Raw genomic sequence first — 18,826 nt, forward strand, 5'->3', positions numbered from 1 at the left:
GACATGAAGTTACCATGGCAGTGATAACAATGGTGTAGTTATTAGTATTTTGATAAAGAAACTGATCCATTGGCAGCCATGAGAAACAACAAATACATCCACACTGCAGTATGGGATGGAACTCCTTACTAGATACTGAATGCCTAACCATGCAATCCAATTATCTTAAGTACAGCTGGCACTTGTTTTAATTATGAACAATGACTAACACATGTTCAATAGTTCTTTTCACTAGACACTGCTAATGATAACCTGTGATATGTACTGCAGTTTCATTCTTTCCATATTAAGAGGTGGAATATTTATTGTATTCTCGAATATAATGAAAATAAGTAATAATAATAATAATAATAATAATAATAATAATAATAATAATAATAATAAAAACAACAATAATACAACACACAAAGAAGGCCCTGTTGCAAAGACAATAAGCCACCAAGATCAAGAGTTGTAAGGGGGAGGAGGGAAAGTGAGTGTGGGTGTTGGTGACAGGAAACACTATACACTGGTGGCTGTCATCAATATGTGAGTCCCTCCGTGCCTGGGTAACTAATACCTGTGAATCTCAACGTGAATACATCCCGCACACCAGGTTAGTGGGCTCAGGAGGGAGTTAGTGGTTCAAATATGCGTCTCAAGGACACTGACATTAGTAGGTTTATGAGTCATTGGGGAAGTTTAAAAGATGGCTAGATAAATTTATCGGTAAAAAAAATATAGGTAGTGTGTTTTATGTATTGACTGTCATGTGTAGGTCTGATGGATTCTTGCAGTTTCTCTTATTTTTAATGTTCTCCCATGTCTTATTCATTAGGTAGATTTAAAAGATGGTTAGATCACTTTATGGGTGAAAATAACAAGTAGAAATAGGTGAATATATTTCATGCATTACCAATATACATGAAGGTCTGATGGATTCTTGCAGCTTGCCTTAATCTCTTATGTTCTGGTGTTTTCTCTTGTCATATTTTGTATCCTATTCTGTTCATGATGAAGCTTCACAATAGTTGGTTAGGTTGTGTAAGTAAAGAACATGGTGAGTACTATCCAGCCTATTCATCCTGCACATTATACGCACAAGTGTGGTGAAAAGGTCAAATCCAAAGTATTTATTTTTGCTTATTTTTTCCTCAGAAGTGCCTTTCTAATGGTGTACTAGAACCCAATATGGATGCCACAGAAGCTGCATCTTCCAAGGGGGGCATCCCTCTCTTGTACCCCTCCACACCCTTCGCCATACGTCCAGGCCTGTATATGTACCCACCAAATCCACTGCCTTATGTTATACCACCACCACCACCCGCCCCACCAGTGTGCCTGCCTCCTCATGCTGCAATGAAGGGGCATGATTTGTACTTCTCAGGGCAACATGGTGCACCAAGAGGTCCTGGCATGGGGAGTGTCAGGGGGCCCTGGTCTTATTATGGCCAGCCACTAGTGGAGGGAACACTTGATCACGGGTCTTACATGATGCCTCCCATGCCAGCACTCTTCCAAGGCACACCATACTCCTATTATCCATCTCACTATGTTCTACCTGTTCCTCAACATCACATGCACCAAAGACAGACTGTACCAAGAAGTAAGATTATCTCCATTGAGGATGTCACCCATACTGATACAGAAATGGAAAGTAATACTGAGTCAAGTGATGACAACATTTCTGTATCAGTGGATAAGAAGCTACAGTGTGATGAAAATCAAAACAAAACAAATGAACCAAATTGTTTAAAAGATAAGGACTCAAGAGATAAAAAGAAAATGTCTCAAAAAAATGTCAGTGAAAAGAAAGATTTAACAGAGTCAACTCATGAAAAAAAAAATCTCTCTTCAGCAAAGCTTTCAAATGCCACATCTAAGGAGACATCCAAGTCAGCCAGCACCAGGAATAAAACTGTATTGAGTGATTGTGGAACTTATAAAAAGAAAGAAGGAAAGAAAAAAAATGATAATGTGAAACTCAAAGTTTTTACAACTAGGGACAAGGCAAGAAATTTATATGGCTTTGGTTTGTATGAAGAGACAGATGAGAAAGACAAAATATCTGCCTCTGATGAGTCCCAGACCACAGAGAAAATGAAGGAGTATTTAAAATTGAAGGGTAAGATACAGGTTTTGTTCGTGTACAGTTGTCTTAAAATAATGTGATATTCTACAGAATTTTGGAGAAATGTGATATCTGGCAACAGTTACTTAATATAAGGCATTGACTTACTCCCATATATTAGTTTTATTGGATTTTTAGATATTAATTCATTTGGCATCCATAATTTACTTCCTTTCTCAAGTTGAGAGATGTATGTGCCACCCTACCAGACACTGCTGCTTCTGGTGACAATTTGCTCACAACAGTTCTAGGATATTGAAGTGACTCATTCCAACTGTTGAACACCAGTTGTTGCAAATAAACCTTGGCATATATCACTGTTATCTGGGCTTATTATGGTCACAGATGTGCCATTATATTTTTTTAGCTGTCTTATTGTGGCCATTCTCTTGTGGGTAGTTTTCGAGAACAGGCATTAGATATATAGATGGGTAGATTGTTCTTTTGATTTTTAGGTTGGGGTATTCTCTTTTCTATCATCACCAACACCAGCCCACTAACCTCACCTAATAACTGTCACCACCATCTCATCTACCAACACAGAGGACAGAACACGCCAGGTGCAGGTTAAAGGAGTCATCACAGAGGTTCACTGCAGAATGGGCAAGCTACGGCTACAGAGTGGCAAGGAGTACTACTTCTCCCCTGACCTGTGCTTTTTGTATGGTGTTAGTCTGGCTGACTTGGAACTCTGGCACGTCTTGATTGAAGGTGAGCCATGTGTGTAATTCATTGTTGTTACTGTTCCTTTTTTCTTACTCAAGTACATGTGATAAGATGTAAGAACACAACTTAAGATCTGGAGGATTCCTTCTATCTCATTGAAATCTATTAGCTTATCTTTGGTATCTTGTGCAAAATCTACTTGCTGATCTTTGGTATCCTATATTCTTGGAGAAAACAAGTGTACAAGTATCTGTGTCTTTATCTGATACCTTTTCTTAAGAATTCTCAAGGATATGGCAGATTCCCTCCTTGCATGCTCTAATTGTCTCTTTGTTCAATTCATTAAGTAGTCATAATTTTACTTATTGCGTTCTGTATTCCCACCAGGACAGCAAGTGAAAGTCACACTAAATGACATCAACTCAGAGCTCCCCAAAGTTACTCGGGTCACAGTGGAAGAGGAGGACCCTGATTCTGATCCAGATGCCACGACCCTCAACATCCAGCAGTGGTGCTCAGGCAATTGTGTCCCAGAGGAAGCTACTATGAAACTGGTGTGTCAAGAATCTGTTGAGAATTAAAGGTCTTTTTGTACAGCTGTCTAAATGGGAGTAACAGTTTTGCAGTTTGTATTGTGGCAGGGATGAGAGACCAACAAGTTCCTAAACTTCTGCTTTATAAATGGGATCATGTGCCTCTCATTAAAATTAATTTCATTATTTAAGTTGGATATGAAGATGCTCTTGGTTTCTTCTAACAGACTTTGTTACCAGTGTCCCACAAAACACTGGAGACATCTTATGGCCAGACCTCACAACAGGAAGACAAAAACACATTCTATCAATGATGTGAAAGGTTGAGTGCCTTACCAGGACATTTTGTGTCACCAGATCACAGCTGTCTTTCATAACCATTGTGAGGCTCTCAAGTTTTTCTGGCTAAGATCAGCATGAGCATAATTCTTGATTGACTGGTTCTTTGTACAACAATTAAATCGCTTGAATTGAGAATCTGTTATATATATATATATATATATATATATATATATATATATATATATATATATATATATATATATATATATATATATATATATATATATATATATATATATATATATATATATATGTATGATTTTGTTAGGTGACATCTTTGGTCTTATTGTAAATGAGGATCACCTTTTGTCTAAGCATACCTACTGAATCTCTTTATTTGTGTTCTGATTCCATTGTTTGGATCCATCATTTGTTCATTCATAAACTACATTTTTATTTTGTTTACAGGTTCAGCAGGTGAAGGGCCTTCAGTGATGTCTGGAGTGAACCTCCAAGGTGATGGTGTTGGTGGTGCATACCAGGATGGATTAGGAAGTAGTGTTGTGGTGAATATTGTTTCTACTTTGGTTTTTCTCTGTTGGAGTTGTCGTTCTGAAGGCCTGACAAAGGAACAATTATGAATCACCTGTACCATCAAAGATGCTTGTTTTGATTATCACTATTTATGCATGTTATTGCTACTCTTATTGCATCGATATATATTTTTTCTCAATTTTTGTCACTAAAGCATGTTCACATTTGTATCTCAGGAAAATGAGGTATACGGTATATAAAACTGTTTGACGAAGTATGATTATGTAACTGGATTTAGCTGGCTTATAATTTTTAGTTTCACTTACGTCAGCCAGTCTTTTCTCCTTTGAAAGTTTTTACATGTCATGTGCCAAGAGCACCAAAAAGAGTAATAAAAAAGCCCACTTGCAATGTGGCTCCCCCACAAAAGAAAAAAAAAACAGGAGGAGAACTGAGCAAGTCCACCAATTTAATTTTTGAGGTGTTTTGATACTCATTTGAAAAAGGTCAAGTTGTAGGCAGGAGGAAATACAGAAACAGGAGCAGAGTTCCAGAATTTAGCAGTACAAGGGATAAATGAGAGTAGAAAGTCTTGTATGGCAAGACTGCAGGATGGAGGAAGATGTACAGTTAGCAGGTGCAAAAGAGTCGTAACCATGGAAATAACAGTATTAGATAGTAAGATACAACATTGTGGCAGTGATTGGGAAAATCAAGGCAGTCTGTTTGAGAAGTTGAAATAACGAAATTGAGAGCTTTTTACTCCATTTGATTTAGGAGTGATATTGTATTAAGGATAACAGTATAACAATAAGCAGGATGATTAATACACAGGAATATGTAAGAAAAAGCCAGCCCACTCCAGGGATTTATCAAGATGGCATACATGTGTATAATTTCAGTGTGATAAGACACAATAGTGGTGCTGGCTTTGGAAGATGAATGCAAATCAGACTTCATTGCCCATAAAGAAACAGATGACTATCAAGGTTTTCTGCTCAGGTGTACAGTATATTTGGAGTGCACAGCTTATTACATATTTTTTAGTAAAACATGTACAAATTTGCATTTTTACAATAAAGTGAAAGCTTAACAATTACTTTTGTGATTCATTTTTATATATTTATATTGGTCTTTTTATGAATGAATGGAGAGAAAAACATGCTTAAGGTTAAAAGACTGAGAAATGATGGATGGTGTGAAGCATATGCTGTGACTCACACTGAAAGATGAGCAAGAGAGTATAAATAGAAACACAACTGCTGAGAAAGGTTTTTGAGACTTTCCAGAGGTTGCTGATGTGTGATGGATGGAGTAGTGAGGATGAAAAATGTGAAACTGAAAGAAGTGAAAGAATGCAAGGTTGATAGAAAAGGTTAAGGAAATGGTGAGGGATGAAGTTAGCAGACTGATTTTGGTGCTGTGGACAAAAAATGTAAGAAAATATGACCATATAAAATGCTAAGGAGAGTAATACAAATATTGGAAGAGTGTAAGGGGAACTGATGAAGCCGAATGATGAATGTCTCAAGTACGAAGAGGATATACAAGTAATTACTATATATTGGAAAGGTATTAGGAGTGAAAGAGAAAGGAGAATGCACATGAGCAATGAAAAGAATGAAGTGAAAAATGTGATGGAGGGATATTATGAAGCGGGGGATGTAGAAGGAAAACAGATTGAATATTACGAAAATTAAATGGGTATAAAGAGAAAATTAGGTATCTGTGTCATATACGAAAATGACAAGTATGAGTAAAAAAAAATGGAGTGACAGGATTATAACATACAAATTCTCAGAAGATAATGAAAGGGAAAGGTATGCAAGTACAGAGTTTTGAGGACCCAATGTAATTTGAAGAACAAACAAAATTCATGAGAAGAAATCGTAGATGTAAGGCTGCAGATGATTTTGCGACTAGAGTTGGTAAGTCAGAAAAATAAAGTTTGATATGTCAGCTTTGGTTACCTCGTTTCAACAGTTGTGCGCTTTCGCTTCACCCACTATATATCCTATTCAAACAATATAATTATAAACTTGCTGTTACTAATCGTCAGTCAGAATACGGTAGAGTTATAAGCTTAGGGGATAAATAACTAGGGATTATTTTTCAACCCCTCGTAAACATAACAAAACCATGTCTTCAAATCCAGAATGAAATCAGATTCCATAGTATTCAGGTTTAGCCGCATGGTCTCTATGAATACAACTTCCAACCTCCCATTACCCACATTGAGGTACTAAACATATGTATTAGTATCATCGTGAAGTAAAATTCGGCAGATGCCACGATATGGTTTATGTTTACGATAATCCCCCTGATTCCCCAAAAGTCTCCCAGGCTTGTTGGAGGGAAAGGGAAGGATTTATGTGAAAAGGAGTTACTGTAAATTTTTACCTGCATATTTACTCAACTCATTACTAGCATAGAGGTACTAGATATATATACACCATCGAGAGGTTTATAATTCAGAGCGACTTTTAATACTAGTGAAATCCCCGATGGCGGTAGCACTGCAATCAGACACCCTAACAAACTACTTATCTTTGTGTATGAGGCAAAGTGACTACCGTTGTTGAGGCTCAGTACAGTACCAGGTAAGATACGGCTACACACCTGTACAGGGCCGATGAGGACCAGGCGACATAAGCAGCACTACACAAATCAAAGTAACTGTACCGACGTGCGTCCAGGCAGCAGGCGGCGGAAGCTCTGGCGTTGATAGCTTGCTGCTGGTTCAGTGGGCAAGGTCTCGTTCAGGAAGCGGGTAGTCGGGCCGAGCAAGTGCTTCACACACACACACATACACACACACACACACACACACACGAAACCAGCGGAACAAGGTGCTCTGATAGTTCAGTGATATTTATACTAAACTTATGAACAAGGAATTTACAAGTCCCTTCTTATATCGTCCTTGCTTGAGAGAGAGAGAGAGAGAGAGAGAGAGAGAGAGAGAGAGAGAGAGAGAGAGATTGTTGTCCATTTACATTGTACCTTGTACCTTGTACCATGTACACTGTACCTCTGCGTGACCTAATCTTATAACTACCATTTTGCTCTTACTCTTTTTCATCCCATTCATTAGCCGGTGTTGAATTTTTTTTTTTTTTTTTTTTTTACAGAATACAGATGAAGTGATAGCATAAGACAATTGCCAGAAAACAGTTTGAAAAAAAATAAATAAATGAATAAATAAAATAAATAAAAAATAGCGACACCATTTGAGCCTCTGAATATGCACATGACGGGAAAAGTGCTGAAGATACTTCCTTGATTACTAAGCGTATAAATCAAGTCGTGCATTTATTTTATTCAATTATTCATTTATTTACCTTACCCCCCCCCCTCTCTCTCTCTCTCTCTCTCTCTCTTGTCAGGGACAGAGGAGTTTCTTAAGTGAAAATAAATAAATAAATAAATAAAACTTGACAATATAGTTACTGTATATGCAAGATTTTGTTCACCTATCTCAGATTTGAACTCCAAACACGAAGGTAATAATAATAATAACTTTACATGTACATTAACAAAATTTATGAAAACCTCACAAGAAAATAAAACAAAATATGGAAACGATGAGACGGCGGTGATGAGTCACTAATGAAAAGTAAAAATAAAATAAAGAAAACAAAAAATGACACAACACATTGATGAGACGATGATGAAACCTCAGCTCGGGAGTGTCTCAGGAGCGAAAGACGTGCATCACTCATAGACCAGACAGAGCTAGAGGGGACGGCTGACGATGCAGAGATGGCGGCAACACTGATGGAACAAAGGCTGCTGGCTATACCACTTCCGTCCTTCGCTCCTCGTTCGCGGGCTTCTCCTGGGACTGAGTCACCGCGGGTCCACCGAAATACGCGGAAATCTCCTGCACCGTCTTGCCTTTCGTCTCCGGCACCACAAAGATACAGAATAACGTGCTGACCGTGCACACTCCCCCGAAGAACCAGAAGGCGCCGTACTCGTGCATTGCCACCTGGAAAAATGCGTTTAAAAGTGTGTATTTCAGCAATAGGCGTGTATTCCCTTCCTGCAACTACATATATGCAACATAATTATACATCCACCAAACGCCTCCTAATAAAAAGTCAGTATAGTGTAGACTGCAGAATTCTGAGAGTAAATTTATGCAGTGGCCAGTCTGCCTGAGTTTCCCGGCCTTGCTCATTGATAACTATTGCAAGGGAGGAGTATCAAGGCATCCCTCGAGGTACTTATATAACTTCACCAATCTTATTTCAACCACATTCTCTACGCAGCTATTATGAGAAGTGGCAACGAAACGAGAAGGCTCTTTATTTGTTCACTTTTATATGAATAAGTAAATGAATAAATAATAAAACTAGCTGCTTCCTTTCATAGCCCTATCATAACACTGTCTACAGGAGCGAGTCTCTCACCTTCATTGGATCGTAAGCAAGAGTGACGATGAAGGATACACTCCAGTTGGTGAGCGTGGCGAGACCGCTGGCCGGAGCGCGCACCTCCAGGGAGAACATCTCACCTGAGGGATAAATTATGTGAGTGGCGGGCAGGAAGGTGCTCTGTGATGGGTGGAAATAGGTAGACATGTTTGATATATAGGGACATGGGAGTGTAGACCTGATGGCTTCTTGCAGCTTCCCATATTTTCTTATGTTCGCCCCAAATGAGACACGAGTATAGAATTAGTGCGTGCCAGTTATTCAATGCTTATCTAAAAATTTGCTCTGGGGTCTGGAGGAACTGATGCCTTTTACTAATAACTGAGTAAAAGGTTCTCTCTCTCTCTCTCTCTCTCTCTCTCTCTCTCTCTCTCTCTCTCTCTCTCTCTCTCTCTCTCTCTCTCTCTCTCTCTCTCTCTCTCTCTCTCTCTCTCTCTCAGATATTTATTGAACAATCTAAATGTAGCAGTCTATCTATTTTTATCTATCTATCTATTTATCTACCTACGTATGTAACCAAATATAAACAAAACAAGCAACAAATCAGTCCACCTGTCTATGAACCCCTGTATCCACATATCCATGCAATTATGAAGCAACACCTTGATCCTGAACAAAGTTTCACTCACCCATGAGAACCCAAGGGATGGGACCGTAGCCCAGAGAGAAGGCAGCAATGAAAACCATGAGCGAGGTGAGGGGCAGCCATCCCGGGGCCTCGCCTTCTTCCTTGAGGTAGAAGAACACGCCCAGGGCAACTGTTGTGGAGAAAAGTGAGTTGCATGGAATGTCTCTGAGAATGTTTCGCCCATACATGATAGAGAGGTACATTAAGAGGGGATTTAAGTGAGGCAGCATAGAGTAGCATAGAGGGCGACATAAGCAAGATGTTTCGTCCATACATAATAAAGGCGTAGGTTAAGAAGTGATCTGAGAAAGGTTTCATGTGACATAGGGAATATAACGAGTAAGCAAAATCCTGAGATGTTTCGTTCATACATGATAGAGGGATAGGTTAAGAAGGAATCGGATAGAGGTCTTAATAACAAGGGTGACATTATGCAAAATCCTGAGATGCTTCGTCCATACATGATAGAGGGATATGATAAGAAGGAATCTGATAAAGGTCTTAATAAGTGGTATAGGAGATATAACAAGGGTGACATATGCAAAATCTTCTGGCTTAATAATCAGGATAACTTACATGCTTCTTGCAGCTTTTCTTATGTTCATATGCAAAGGAGAGTAAGTGAAATGATCTTATAAATGAATGAATGAATGAATGTGCTGTTGTTTTTCGTAACGTATAGTTGGTATATAGAAGAGCGATTAGGTAGGAAGTGATGTAGACTGTTCTCACCTTATGTTCAAATGTAAACAAGGAGAGGAAATAAAAATAGTTCATGAATGAATGAATGAGTGTGCTGTTGTCTTCTTAATGTATGGGTGGCATATAGAAGAGCAGTTAGGTAGGGAGTGATGTGGACTGTTCTTTATTATGAGGAAATTAAATTATGAATGAATGAATGAATTGAATGTGCTATTGTTTTCCTAATGTATGGCTGGGATATCAAAGAGCTAATAGGCAGAAAGTAACGTGGACTGTTCTTTAGACACGGACGCGCCACACGTACAGTGCGAGATTGCCATGACTGCCGCAGAACCCGTGAGGAGAATCTTCCTGCCGGCGCGGTCCAGCAGCGGCGCGGCGATGCCTGTGGCCACCACCTGCACCGTGCCCACGACGATGGCGCTGATGTTCTCAGGCAAGCCGACTCCTGCCTCCTGCAGAACGATATAGTTTAATTAGCTGTGTCTCTAAATCACTAAGCACGTAAGTAGCTCAGTCAGTCGGTGGATCAGTCAGTCAGTAGGCAAGTAAGTAAGCAGGCAGGTCAGTCAGTCAGTCAGTGAGGGAGCATGGCAAGTAAGTCTCGCTGTCACATCTTTCATCGTCAGTCTCCATATTATCCATCGAAACAGGGTGTTCTCTCTCTCTCTCTCTCTCTCTCTCTCTCTCTCTCTCTCTCTCTCTCTCTCTCTCTCTCTCTCTCTCTCTCTCGCCACGTACTCGTATGTTCCCACGGATGTCTCCAGTCTTGCTTACTTTAAAGATCGTCCCCAGGTTGAAGAGCACGGCGTTGACACCAGACGACTGCTGGAAAACCATGACCACCAGACAGATGATGACGGGCTTAAGGATGTGGGGCTGCATCAGGTCCCGCCACGTCACTTGGTTGCGGGTCAGCGCCTCCTGCGTCTCACGAAGCATTTTGAACTCAGACTCGATGTTGTATTCTTTGCCTGATGTGCGGAAAACAGGAAGAGAAGCTGTGTTAATACTTCGTGTGTGTGTGGGTGGGTGTGTGGATGGGTGTGTGAACGTACTGACTTCATTCAGCTTTCCTTGTGATGTTTATCTGCAATGTCAAAGAAAGGAGGAAAAACTATGTGTGTGTGAGTGGATGGCTTGGTGGGTGTGTAGGCCTATTGACTCCATGCAACTTTTCTTATACATTTATGTTCTTATGTTCTCAGCTTCAGCATTTATCCATTTATTTCATCGTCACTCATTATTTTCCCTTGTTTTCTTGATGATCCTTCTCATGTTGATGTACCGGATGTGTGTGTGTGTGTGTGTGTGTGTGTGTGTGTGTGTGTGTGTGTGTGTGTGTGTGTGTGTGTGTGTGTGTGTGCACTAACCTCGGAGTGCCTGCAGCGCCTCCCTGGCTTCCTTCTCCTTGCCCTTCGAGAGGAGGTAGGTCGGCGACTCCTTGACGAAGAAGGCCAGCACTCCGTAAATGGCCACGGGGATGGCACACACCACCGCCAGCACCCGCCAGTTGTTGATCACAGCGCCGAATAGATACGCGTACAGGATTCCGATCACGACCATCAGCTGGAAGCCAGACCCTGCAGGGAGGAAAGACGCGGGCTAAGAGTTGCTCCCTTTACTGTGTTCACTTCCCCATGTTCTATCCAGTTTGTGTGAACTTGACTGCTGTGGCTCCTATTCAAGCTTGATCAAATGGTTCGGTGATAGCTTAAGGTTTCCTCGCCATTCTGGTGGACGCTACTGACAGCAAAAAGGAGTGGTCGAGTAGGTGATGCCTTGCAGTGCTTGCACTTATTTTTCTTTATCAATAAAATCGAAGTAATAAGTCATATTAACATTAACATTAACAGTCAAACAATCAACAGTAATTTTTTTCACTAAAGTACAAAAAAGTCTATAGGGCAAAAGGATATTCTGTTGTTAATTACCAAATTGTATCGAATTGTTTTTTTTAATTAGCTACATATCCAGCAATGAAGCAGATGTTATGTACTCGTAATTCTAAAGTAGGCTCCTAAGTTTAATTGATTCTTGTGATGACTTACCCAGCGCTCCTCTAATGTCAGCTGAGGCCATCTCCCCGATGTAGGTGGGCACCACGAGGCTGGTCATGCCCATAAACAAGCCCCCGATGATGCGACCACTGAGGAGCGAGGCGAAGTTCCTTCCAAAGACTGTCGGTGGAGGAGCATGAGTTAAATGCTGTTTACGGACCCTTATTTTTCTGGTTCTTTCTTTATGCATGCGAGGTCAAGATGAAAGAATTTCCTCACCATTAATTCATATCTTATAGACAATGATGCAACACCGGGTATGTGCTAGACATGGATGACAACAGATTTATAAAGTTCGGCCAATCGGATTCAGAAACAACCCCGAAGCAGTGTTTTGACGTTGCTAGATGCCGCTATTAGAGTACAAGACTCTTAAAATGATCACTTATTTCTCCGACTTTATTTTCTGGTTATCTTCCCTGTCCTGCTCAACCTGCACAATGCCAACACTCACTGATGAGGAGCCACGCCGATAGGCTGAGGACCACGGAACCCAGCATGGAGCCCTTCCTGCCGACCACGTTGATGAGGAGGCCACCCATCGGGCCGCCCGCCATGGCACCCATGTTGATGATGGAATTGAACCACATCATCTCCTCCTCACCGCTGAGGGTTTCGTTCATCATTGGGCCGGCAGGAGACGTGAAGCCGATGCTTGTGCCGAAACTCAAGGCGCCCATCGTCACTGTTCACAGGAGTAAAATTGCCAAGCTTGATCCGCGGGTGAATATCGTGATGCAAATCATTACAGTTATGTACCAAACTTTTAAGGCACTAACTTAAGGGAACTGCATCAAACTATCCTTCTATATTCCAAGTATCCAGTGAAGCTAAGTCAATCACACGCTCTCTGTCTCCTTTACCTGAGAGAGCCGTGAAGTACTGGATGAGGCGCGCCGGCTTGACCGACCCCGCATTCGCCGTTGGCATCTCGGTTACACTCATGGTTTCGTCGTGTTCTGTACTGGATTCACAAACTGTAAGGAAAAGGAACTTACATGAAGGACCTAGCCTACTGATTTCCAGACTGACTGTTTTCAAATCATGGTCTACACAATGAAGAGATTAGCAGTGAAATTAATGAACCGAATGAACCTAAACCTAACTTAAACTAACCTAACCTATTCCCTCAGATGAAGACGCTAATGTTATTTAATTATTATCAGGACTGAACAACGACAGAAAAGTTTCATCTTTGGGTCGTCTCTCGTGCCCGACCAAATTCCTGAAGAACGAGAAAATCAAACTAATTCTTAAGACCCCAGAAGGCATACCTCTATGGAAGGTCCTCTGAAACATAGCCTCGTCTTACCTCTTACATTTCACAGTCTGTAGCAGGAGTCATCAAGTGGTCTTTAAGTAATTCCATGACTGTAGTAATGGTTTAACAAGGATTCAACATCATCACACGGCAGAACACTCATGAAAACTCGAACACTCACCTATGTGACCTTTGGAGACAGTCTTGATGAGAGAACGAAGCGTGTAAGAAAGTGAGCCTAAGGACCATATTCTGAAACGTTTTTTGCGCCGCACCTCCACTACATTCAAAAGGCTCTAGTTAAAATTATGCGAATTCTTAAGGGTGTTTTTGCGGTTCTAGAGGCAGATTAGCACGACTTCTGCCTTGTTAACAGGGGAAACAGTCTTGAGAACCCGGCTAATCATCTTTGTGGCCCTTGGAGACTTCGTGGTGAAAGAGCAAAGCATTTCAAAATACGAACCTACTTCCAATAACTGCACAAAGCGAGGTTCGTATTCATGCAAGGATCTCTCTCTTCTGGAATGACGAGCAGTTCTTCCAGTTTCCAGATGAACACCAAAGAACAAACCCTGAAAATTCCCTGGCTACCTATGAGTGCAAGTAGCAGTTTGTGATATCAAGGGAGAGAGCCACTGCCATAATTCTCACGAAAGAGCAGATGCGCATAAGTGTTCCGAGACTGAGACAATGGTGGAAGAACTGTGTGTGTGTGTGTGTGTGTGTGTGTGTGTGTGTGTGTGTGTGTGTGTGTGTGTGTGTGTGTGTGTGTGTGTGTGTGTGTGTGTGTGTGTGTGTGCAATGCATTCACATTCTCAAGGATCACGTGCTAGAATCGTGGTCGCCAACTTGGAGGTTATGATTACAATCCTGTCTATAAAATTTTACCCTCTCTCTCTCTCTCTCTCTCTCTCTCTCTCTCTCTCTCTCTCTCTCTCTCTCTCTCTCTCTCTCTCTCTCTCTCTCTCTCTGTATATTCAAGCACTTCAACACCACAACCACTTGCCAAAAATCCTAAACTTTGTCGTTAGCAAGAAAAAAAAAACTTATTTATTTTCTTTCCTCGTGTTTGTTTATCTGTCTGCTTATCTGTTTTTCCTACTTAAATGTCGTAAACAGATATCCTCCCTCCTCCTCACCTCACTCCCTCCACCCTCTAGTATCCTGCTCTCTCTGCACCCGTCCATTTTCAACTGACGCTAAATAAACATACGAGTGAATCTGATGTTATCCTTCATTCTCTCGCTCATGTTCACTACAAACACGGCATAATTTTCTTCCACAAAAATCAAGACTAAGTAACCTAGATGAAAGAGATCATAAACACGTAAGCAGAGGAGAGAAGTACGCAGTAGAGTAAAAAGTGCGACGTGACGCTTCCGATATCTTGTCAGTCAGTCAGATAATGTTCTCACTTTTCTCCGAGCTATCACTCACTTCTTGCCTCAGGTGTTCTTTATAACAAGGAAAACTTATATCATTTATATCTTACAAGGAGCTATTCACCCATATCTTCAAGGTGTTTACATATAAAAATACATAAATAAATAAATAGAAATAAAAATAAATTGTTATAGATTACGACGGTGGTGGTTGATGCGGTGGCGGAGTCCTTGTATTCGTCTTAGTGAACACCCTCATTGAACCGATCAAATATCTTAAGTCCTAATGATTGTGGCAGTGTCAGGTCTGGCTCACCTCCACACCAGCCACATTGATCTCGTGGTGGCAGCGACAGGCACACCAGTAGCGTTTACGGGTCTCAACATGAGATCTGAAGGAACAAATGTCTGAGCTAGTTTCTGACCAACAAGTGAGGGATGGATGTGAATGACTGGGTGAGTGTGCGGGACAGTTTGAGTGTCAGCAGGAATGCCAGCGCGTGGACAGGATAGACCTGTGGAGAGGCAGTCAGGAAGCTCGCACAGAGGACCCAATAGGACGCGGTGAAGTACGAGTAATAACAGATACCTGTGGACCTCGACAGGTTGTCACCAGGGAAGTACTGACTCTGCTTTTCAGAATGCTGCAGCTAGTGGCAAGATTTGACTATGATATACCGACGAACAACAGTAAGAAGGGCTGCGTGTTAAATGATGTCCCATAAATAAAGTGCACGTCTCTTCATTTAATATCTTTAGACGGGGAAATCTAGTTTTATTAGGAGGCAATCTTGTCAGTCCCCTGAGGACTAGTTATCTGTCACATCGGCGGAGGAACCTAAGACGTGCCCAGCCGACCACTTCAGAAGATACGGAAGCGTTGATAAGAATGTGAACTTAATGAAAATATATGATTAGAACCAAGAATAAATAACCGCTGCGACGGAAAACCCCCAAAAAACACTGATAATAAATATATTTGTCTCACCCATCATCGTCCCTGCCCTTCTTTCTCGCTCTGAGTGGTCAGCGTGGCCAGCACTCAAAGGACCCGTCAAAGGCATGTGTTTATCAGGATTGGTCTAGAGGAGCAGTCACCCACATGTCACCAGATACCTTACTTTTGATTGCTTAAGTCAAGTGGAGCCCTGAGGAGCTGACTGGCCCTCCAGCAAGCATTGAGCGTAACTATGGAAAACATCAACGTTTGTACAGGGCGGTACTTTGTCGCACACACTGCATCCGAAAGACTCAGGGATTAGTAACGAAACTGGTACCTTAATAATCATCGCTGCTGTCTGTTTAAGAGAGAGAGAGAGAGAGAGAGAGAGAGAGAGAGAGAGAGAGAGAGAGAGAGAGAGAGAGAGAGAGAGAGAGAGAGAGAGACTGTTTGTTGTTTTGGCGTCGCATCATCGAGGTTACATAGCGCCACGTATCATAATTTTATCAAGAAGCATCGAGTTCTGATAAGGGATAAAATCAAATTACACTACACGAAGCAAAATAAAATGACGTGGAACAAAAAACAAAAAAGAAGGAATAAAACAGAATAGGAATAAATTAAATGAAAAGACTACAAACCAAAAACTAGAAGGCAACAAAAAAAAGTATTACAATTTCTGTAAGAGAGAGAGAGAGAGAGAGAGAGAGAGAGAGAGAGAGAGAGAGAGAGAGAGAGAGAGAGAGAGAGAGAGAGAGAGACTAAAGGTACCCAGATAAGATGTAAAGTTTATGGAGAATCCTTAGTAATCAAGCGACCACTGTTATCAAGCTACCCCCACTCCCCACCAGGACCCCTCTTGTCATACTGCGTGGGCAACTCAACGCTAGACGCTAACTGCTAAATATACCGCTTTCATTTATGGACTAATTCTATGCAAGGCTCTTTGTGCTTAGTTACTTTACTCTCTCTCCCTCCCTCTCTCTCTCTCTCTCTCTCTCTCTCTCTCTCTCTCTCTCTCTCTCTCTCTCTCTCTCAACACACCAACAACAAGTAAGAATAAACAAATTTAATATTATTTTTTTATCATCGCTATCTTTGTAAGTTAGGGTGGTAACCAGCATATATTAGAAGAAGAAGAAGAAGAAGAAGAAGAAGAAGAAGAAGAAGAAGAAGAAGAAGAAGAAGAAAAAGAAGAAGAAGAAGAAGAAGAAGAAGAAGAAGAAAAGAAGAAGAAGAAGAAGAAAGTAGTAGTAGTAATAGTAGTAGTAGTAGTAGTAGTAGTAGTAGTAGTAGTAGTAGTAGTAGTAGTAGTAGGAGGAGGAGCAGCAGCAGCAGCAGCAGCAGCAGTAGTAGTAATAGTAGTAGTACCAGGGGCAACAAAAACACCACTATTAGCAGCAGTGGTAGTAGTAGTAGTAGTAGTAGTAGTAGTAGTGGTAGCAGCAGCAGCAACAGTAGCATTAGTAACAGCGACAACAAGAACATCATTATTAGCAACAGCGGTAGTAGCAGCAACGAGTCAGATTACAAGACGGTAATACTATTTTGCGAATGCCACTTAAGCACAAAGGGCAGGTTGTACAGTCACTTTACAAGCTGCCCAACCAAAGCGTTTTCCATGTTGGTTAGCGCCTGATCAAATGGGAGAGTTCTGTCTAAAGTAGGTAGTGGGCATCGTCCCCTGCAGTGAGTGGCCACCACGACACAGTTCCCAGGCTCTAGTTCATCTGTTCTGTTTACATCCTGATCCAGAGGTTTTCAACCTTTTCAATCTTACGTACCCAGTGAAGTCTTTCAATATTGGCCACGTACCCTGTACCCAGAATGCAGCCAGAACATAACATATGCGTCCTGGAATTCATCAGTGAACAATAACAAATGTATCTACGAATTTATCGCTGTGTGATGACGAAAAATCTGCTCATGTATCTGTCAGAATATGAAATCTATTAAAAAAATGTGCTCATGAATTCATCAGTACTTTACTTAATAACAACAGTAATTGTCTGTGAATTCATTGGTCTGTCCAGGTCCTATAACAGACCTGTCACGTACACCTGGGGGGAACGTGTACCTAGGTTAAGGACCCCTGTCCTAACACATTTTACCAATAAAGCACCATGATACAATATGATCCATACAGATGTTCATTAATTCGTAAAATACATAAAAAATAAACTTGATGGGAGATATTTCGTGTCGTGACTAGCTTTGCACAGATCCTGGTGCACTCAACATCACAAACTGCTAAAAAAAAAAAAAAAAAAAACTTTCTGAGGATCAACCAACCTTTGTTTATATCTTCCTTGACCTTCCTTGACGTTCCTCACCACGTACGGCAGTTCAGTCTTGCGCTTGTTGTTGGTCGGGCGAGAGTGACAGCACGATGTTTTGACTCTTGAAGGAAGGTGGCCCACGCTCTCCGCCGTCTACTCGCTGGGGACCACATCCATCGAGTGATTCAAGAATTTGCCGAGCGTCGCCACCTCTCGTCACTGCCCTCCCACCCCCTCGCAGCACCCCTCACTATTACGTATCACTCCAAGTTACGTGATTGTCATTAGTGACAACCGCGGAGTCCCTCCAGATAGCGAGCGGAGATCCAAGGCCATCCGTTAAAGGAAAATAAATAAATGCTCGTAAACAAAGTCTTCTCTACAAGTGTACTCGTGTGCTGTCATGATTTTATCTAAGATGTGAATGTAAATAATAAAAGGTTATCAAAGGATGTGTATATCAGATTATCTGGCAACTTGGATCAATCGTTTGGCTGCTAATGACGGTACGACACTCGTTACTTCATTTGAATAGTCATTAACAACTACCGAACAAAAATAAAACGACAGACGCTAAGGTATTAGAACTTCTAAATCAGTCAGAAACTAATCTTGCCATCCTTCTTGTATTAATTCTATTAGAAAATAGCACTGTGAGCGACCCTTTATTTACTTTTCTTTCTCTCTTTTTTCCTTTCTCTGGCTGGCCTCTCTGATACTCGAAAAGAAGAAAACCCTCTTTGGTGTCACAAGTGTCGTTCAAAATCATAATTTAAACGTGTGCCACATCACACGAACCATTACACTGCTAGATAATTTTTCACATAATTCCCTGCAGCTCTCCAGACACTTATTTTGGTACTGCACCACTGAAAACTTCTGAAAAGACAAAATTAACCTCTCTCTCTCTCTCTCTCTCTCTCTTCCTGTGTCTATACGTTTTTTTTCTTTACAAAGTTCTGAATGCTAACGAAGACTGGCCACAAGAGACGCCACAACATTCTAAAACT

At 41.1% G+C, this 18,826-nt stretch overlaps 2 protein-coding genes across 3 annotated transcripts; one reads left to right on the forward strand and one right to left on the reverse strand.

Annotated features, from left to right (window-relative positions):
* Positions 1 to 434: 434 nt before the first annotated feature.
* LOC135103430 (knob-associated histidine-rich protein-like) lies at positions 435 to 5,224 on the forward strand. Of its 2 annotated transcripts, XR_010270039.1 has the most exons (6): positions 435 to 595; positions 1,138 to 2,104; positions 2,654 to 2,821; positions 3,164 to 3,330; positions 3,537 to 3,691; positions 4,060 to 5,224. XR_010270039.1 is itself a non-coding variant. In XM_064009637.1 (5 exons), the coding sequence occupies exons 2-5, from the start codon at positions 1,171 to 1,173 to the stop codon at positions 4,084 to 4,086; spliced, it is 1,296 nt and encodes a 431-aa protein (XP_063865707.1). In that variant the 5' UTR covers positions 435 to 595; positions 1,138 to 1,170; the 3' UTR covers positions 4,087 to 5,224. The 2 variants fall into 2 exon arrangements, 1 of the variants encoding a protein (XP_063865707.1); XM_064009637.1 differs by lacking the exon at positions 3,537 to 3,691.
* Positions 5,225 to 7,645: 2,421 nt separating this feature from the next.
* On the reverse strand, positions 7,646 to 18,013 carry LOC135103429 (facilitated trehalose transporter Tret1-like). Its single transcript, XM_064009636.1, has 10 exons — positions 17,830 to 18,013; positions 12,818 to 12,931; positions 12,409 to 12,639; positions 11,946 to 12,074; positions 11,268 to 11,477; positions 10,672 to 10,868; positions 10,199 to 10,349; positions 9,194 to 9,322; positions 8,541 to 8,644; positions 7,646 to 8,116 (listed from the first exon to the last, which is right to left on the reverse strand). The coding sequence occupies exons 2-10, from the start codon at positions 12,897 to 12,899 to the stop codon at positions 7,922 to 7,924; spliced, it is 1,428 nt and encodes a 475-aa protein (XP_063865706.1). The 5' UTR covers positions 12,900 to 12,931; positions 17,830 to 18,013; the 3' UTR covers positions 7,646 to 7,921.
* Positions 18,014 to 18,826: the final 813 nt, after the last annotated feature.

Source organism: Scylla paramamosain, chromosome 9 (assembly GCF_035594125.1).
Source record: "Scylla paramamosain isolate STU-SP2022 chromosome 9, ASM3559412v1, whole genome shotgun sequence".
In the NCBI taxonomy this organism is placed as follows: domain Eukaryota; kingdom Metazoa; phylum Arthropoda; class Malacostraca; order Decapoda; family Portunidae; genus Scylla; species Scylla paramamosain.

What these genes read in the sequence shown, in the direction of transcription:
- LOC135103430 (XM_064009637.1), top strand. Translation starts at nt 1,171, where the DNA reads ATGGATGCCACAGAAGCTGCATCTTCCAAGGGGGGCATCCCTCTCTTG. An exon ending in CTGGCACGTCTTGATTGAAG is followed by an intron (nt 2,822 to 3,163) that starts GTGAGCCATGTG and finishes TATTCCCACCAG; the next exon opens with GACAGCAAGTGAAAGTCACA. An exon ending in AGGAAGCTACTATGAAACTG is followed by an intron (nt 3,331 to 4,059) that starts GTGTGTCAAGAA and finishes TTTTGTTTACAG; the next exon opens with GTTCAGCAGGTGAAGGGCCT.
- LOC135103429 (XM_064009636.1), bottom strand. Translation starts at nt 12,899, where the DNA reads ATGAGTGTAACCGAGATGCCAACGGCGAATGCGGGGTCGGTCAAGCCG. An exon ending in GTACTTCACGGCTCTCTCAG is followed by an intron (nt 12,640 to 12,817) that starts GTAAAGGAGACA and finishes TCCTGTGAACAG; the next exon opens with TGACGATGGGCGCCTTGAGT. An exon ending in ATCGGCGTGGCTCCTCATCA is followed by an intron (nt 12,075 to 12,408) that starts GTGAGTGTTGGC and finishes CTCCACCGACAG; the next exon opens with TCTTTGGAAGGAACTTCGCC.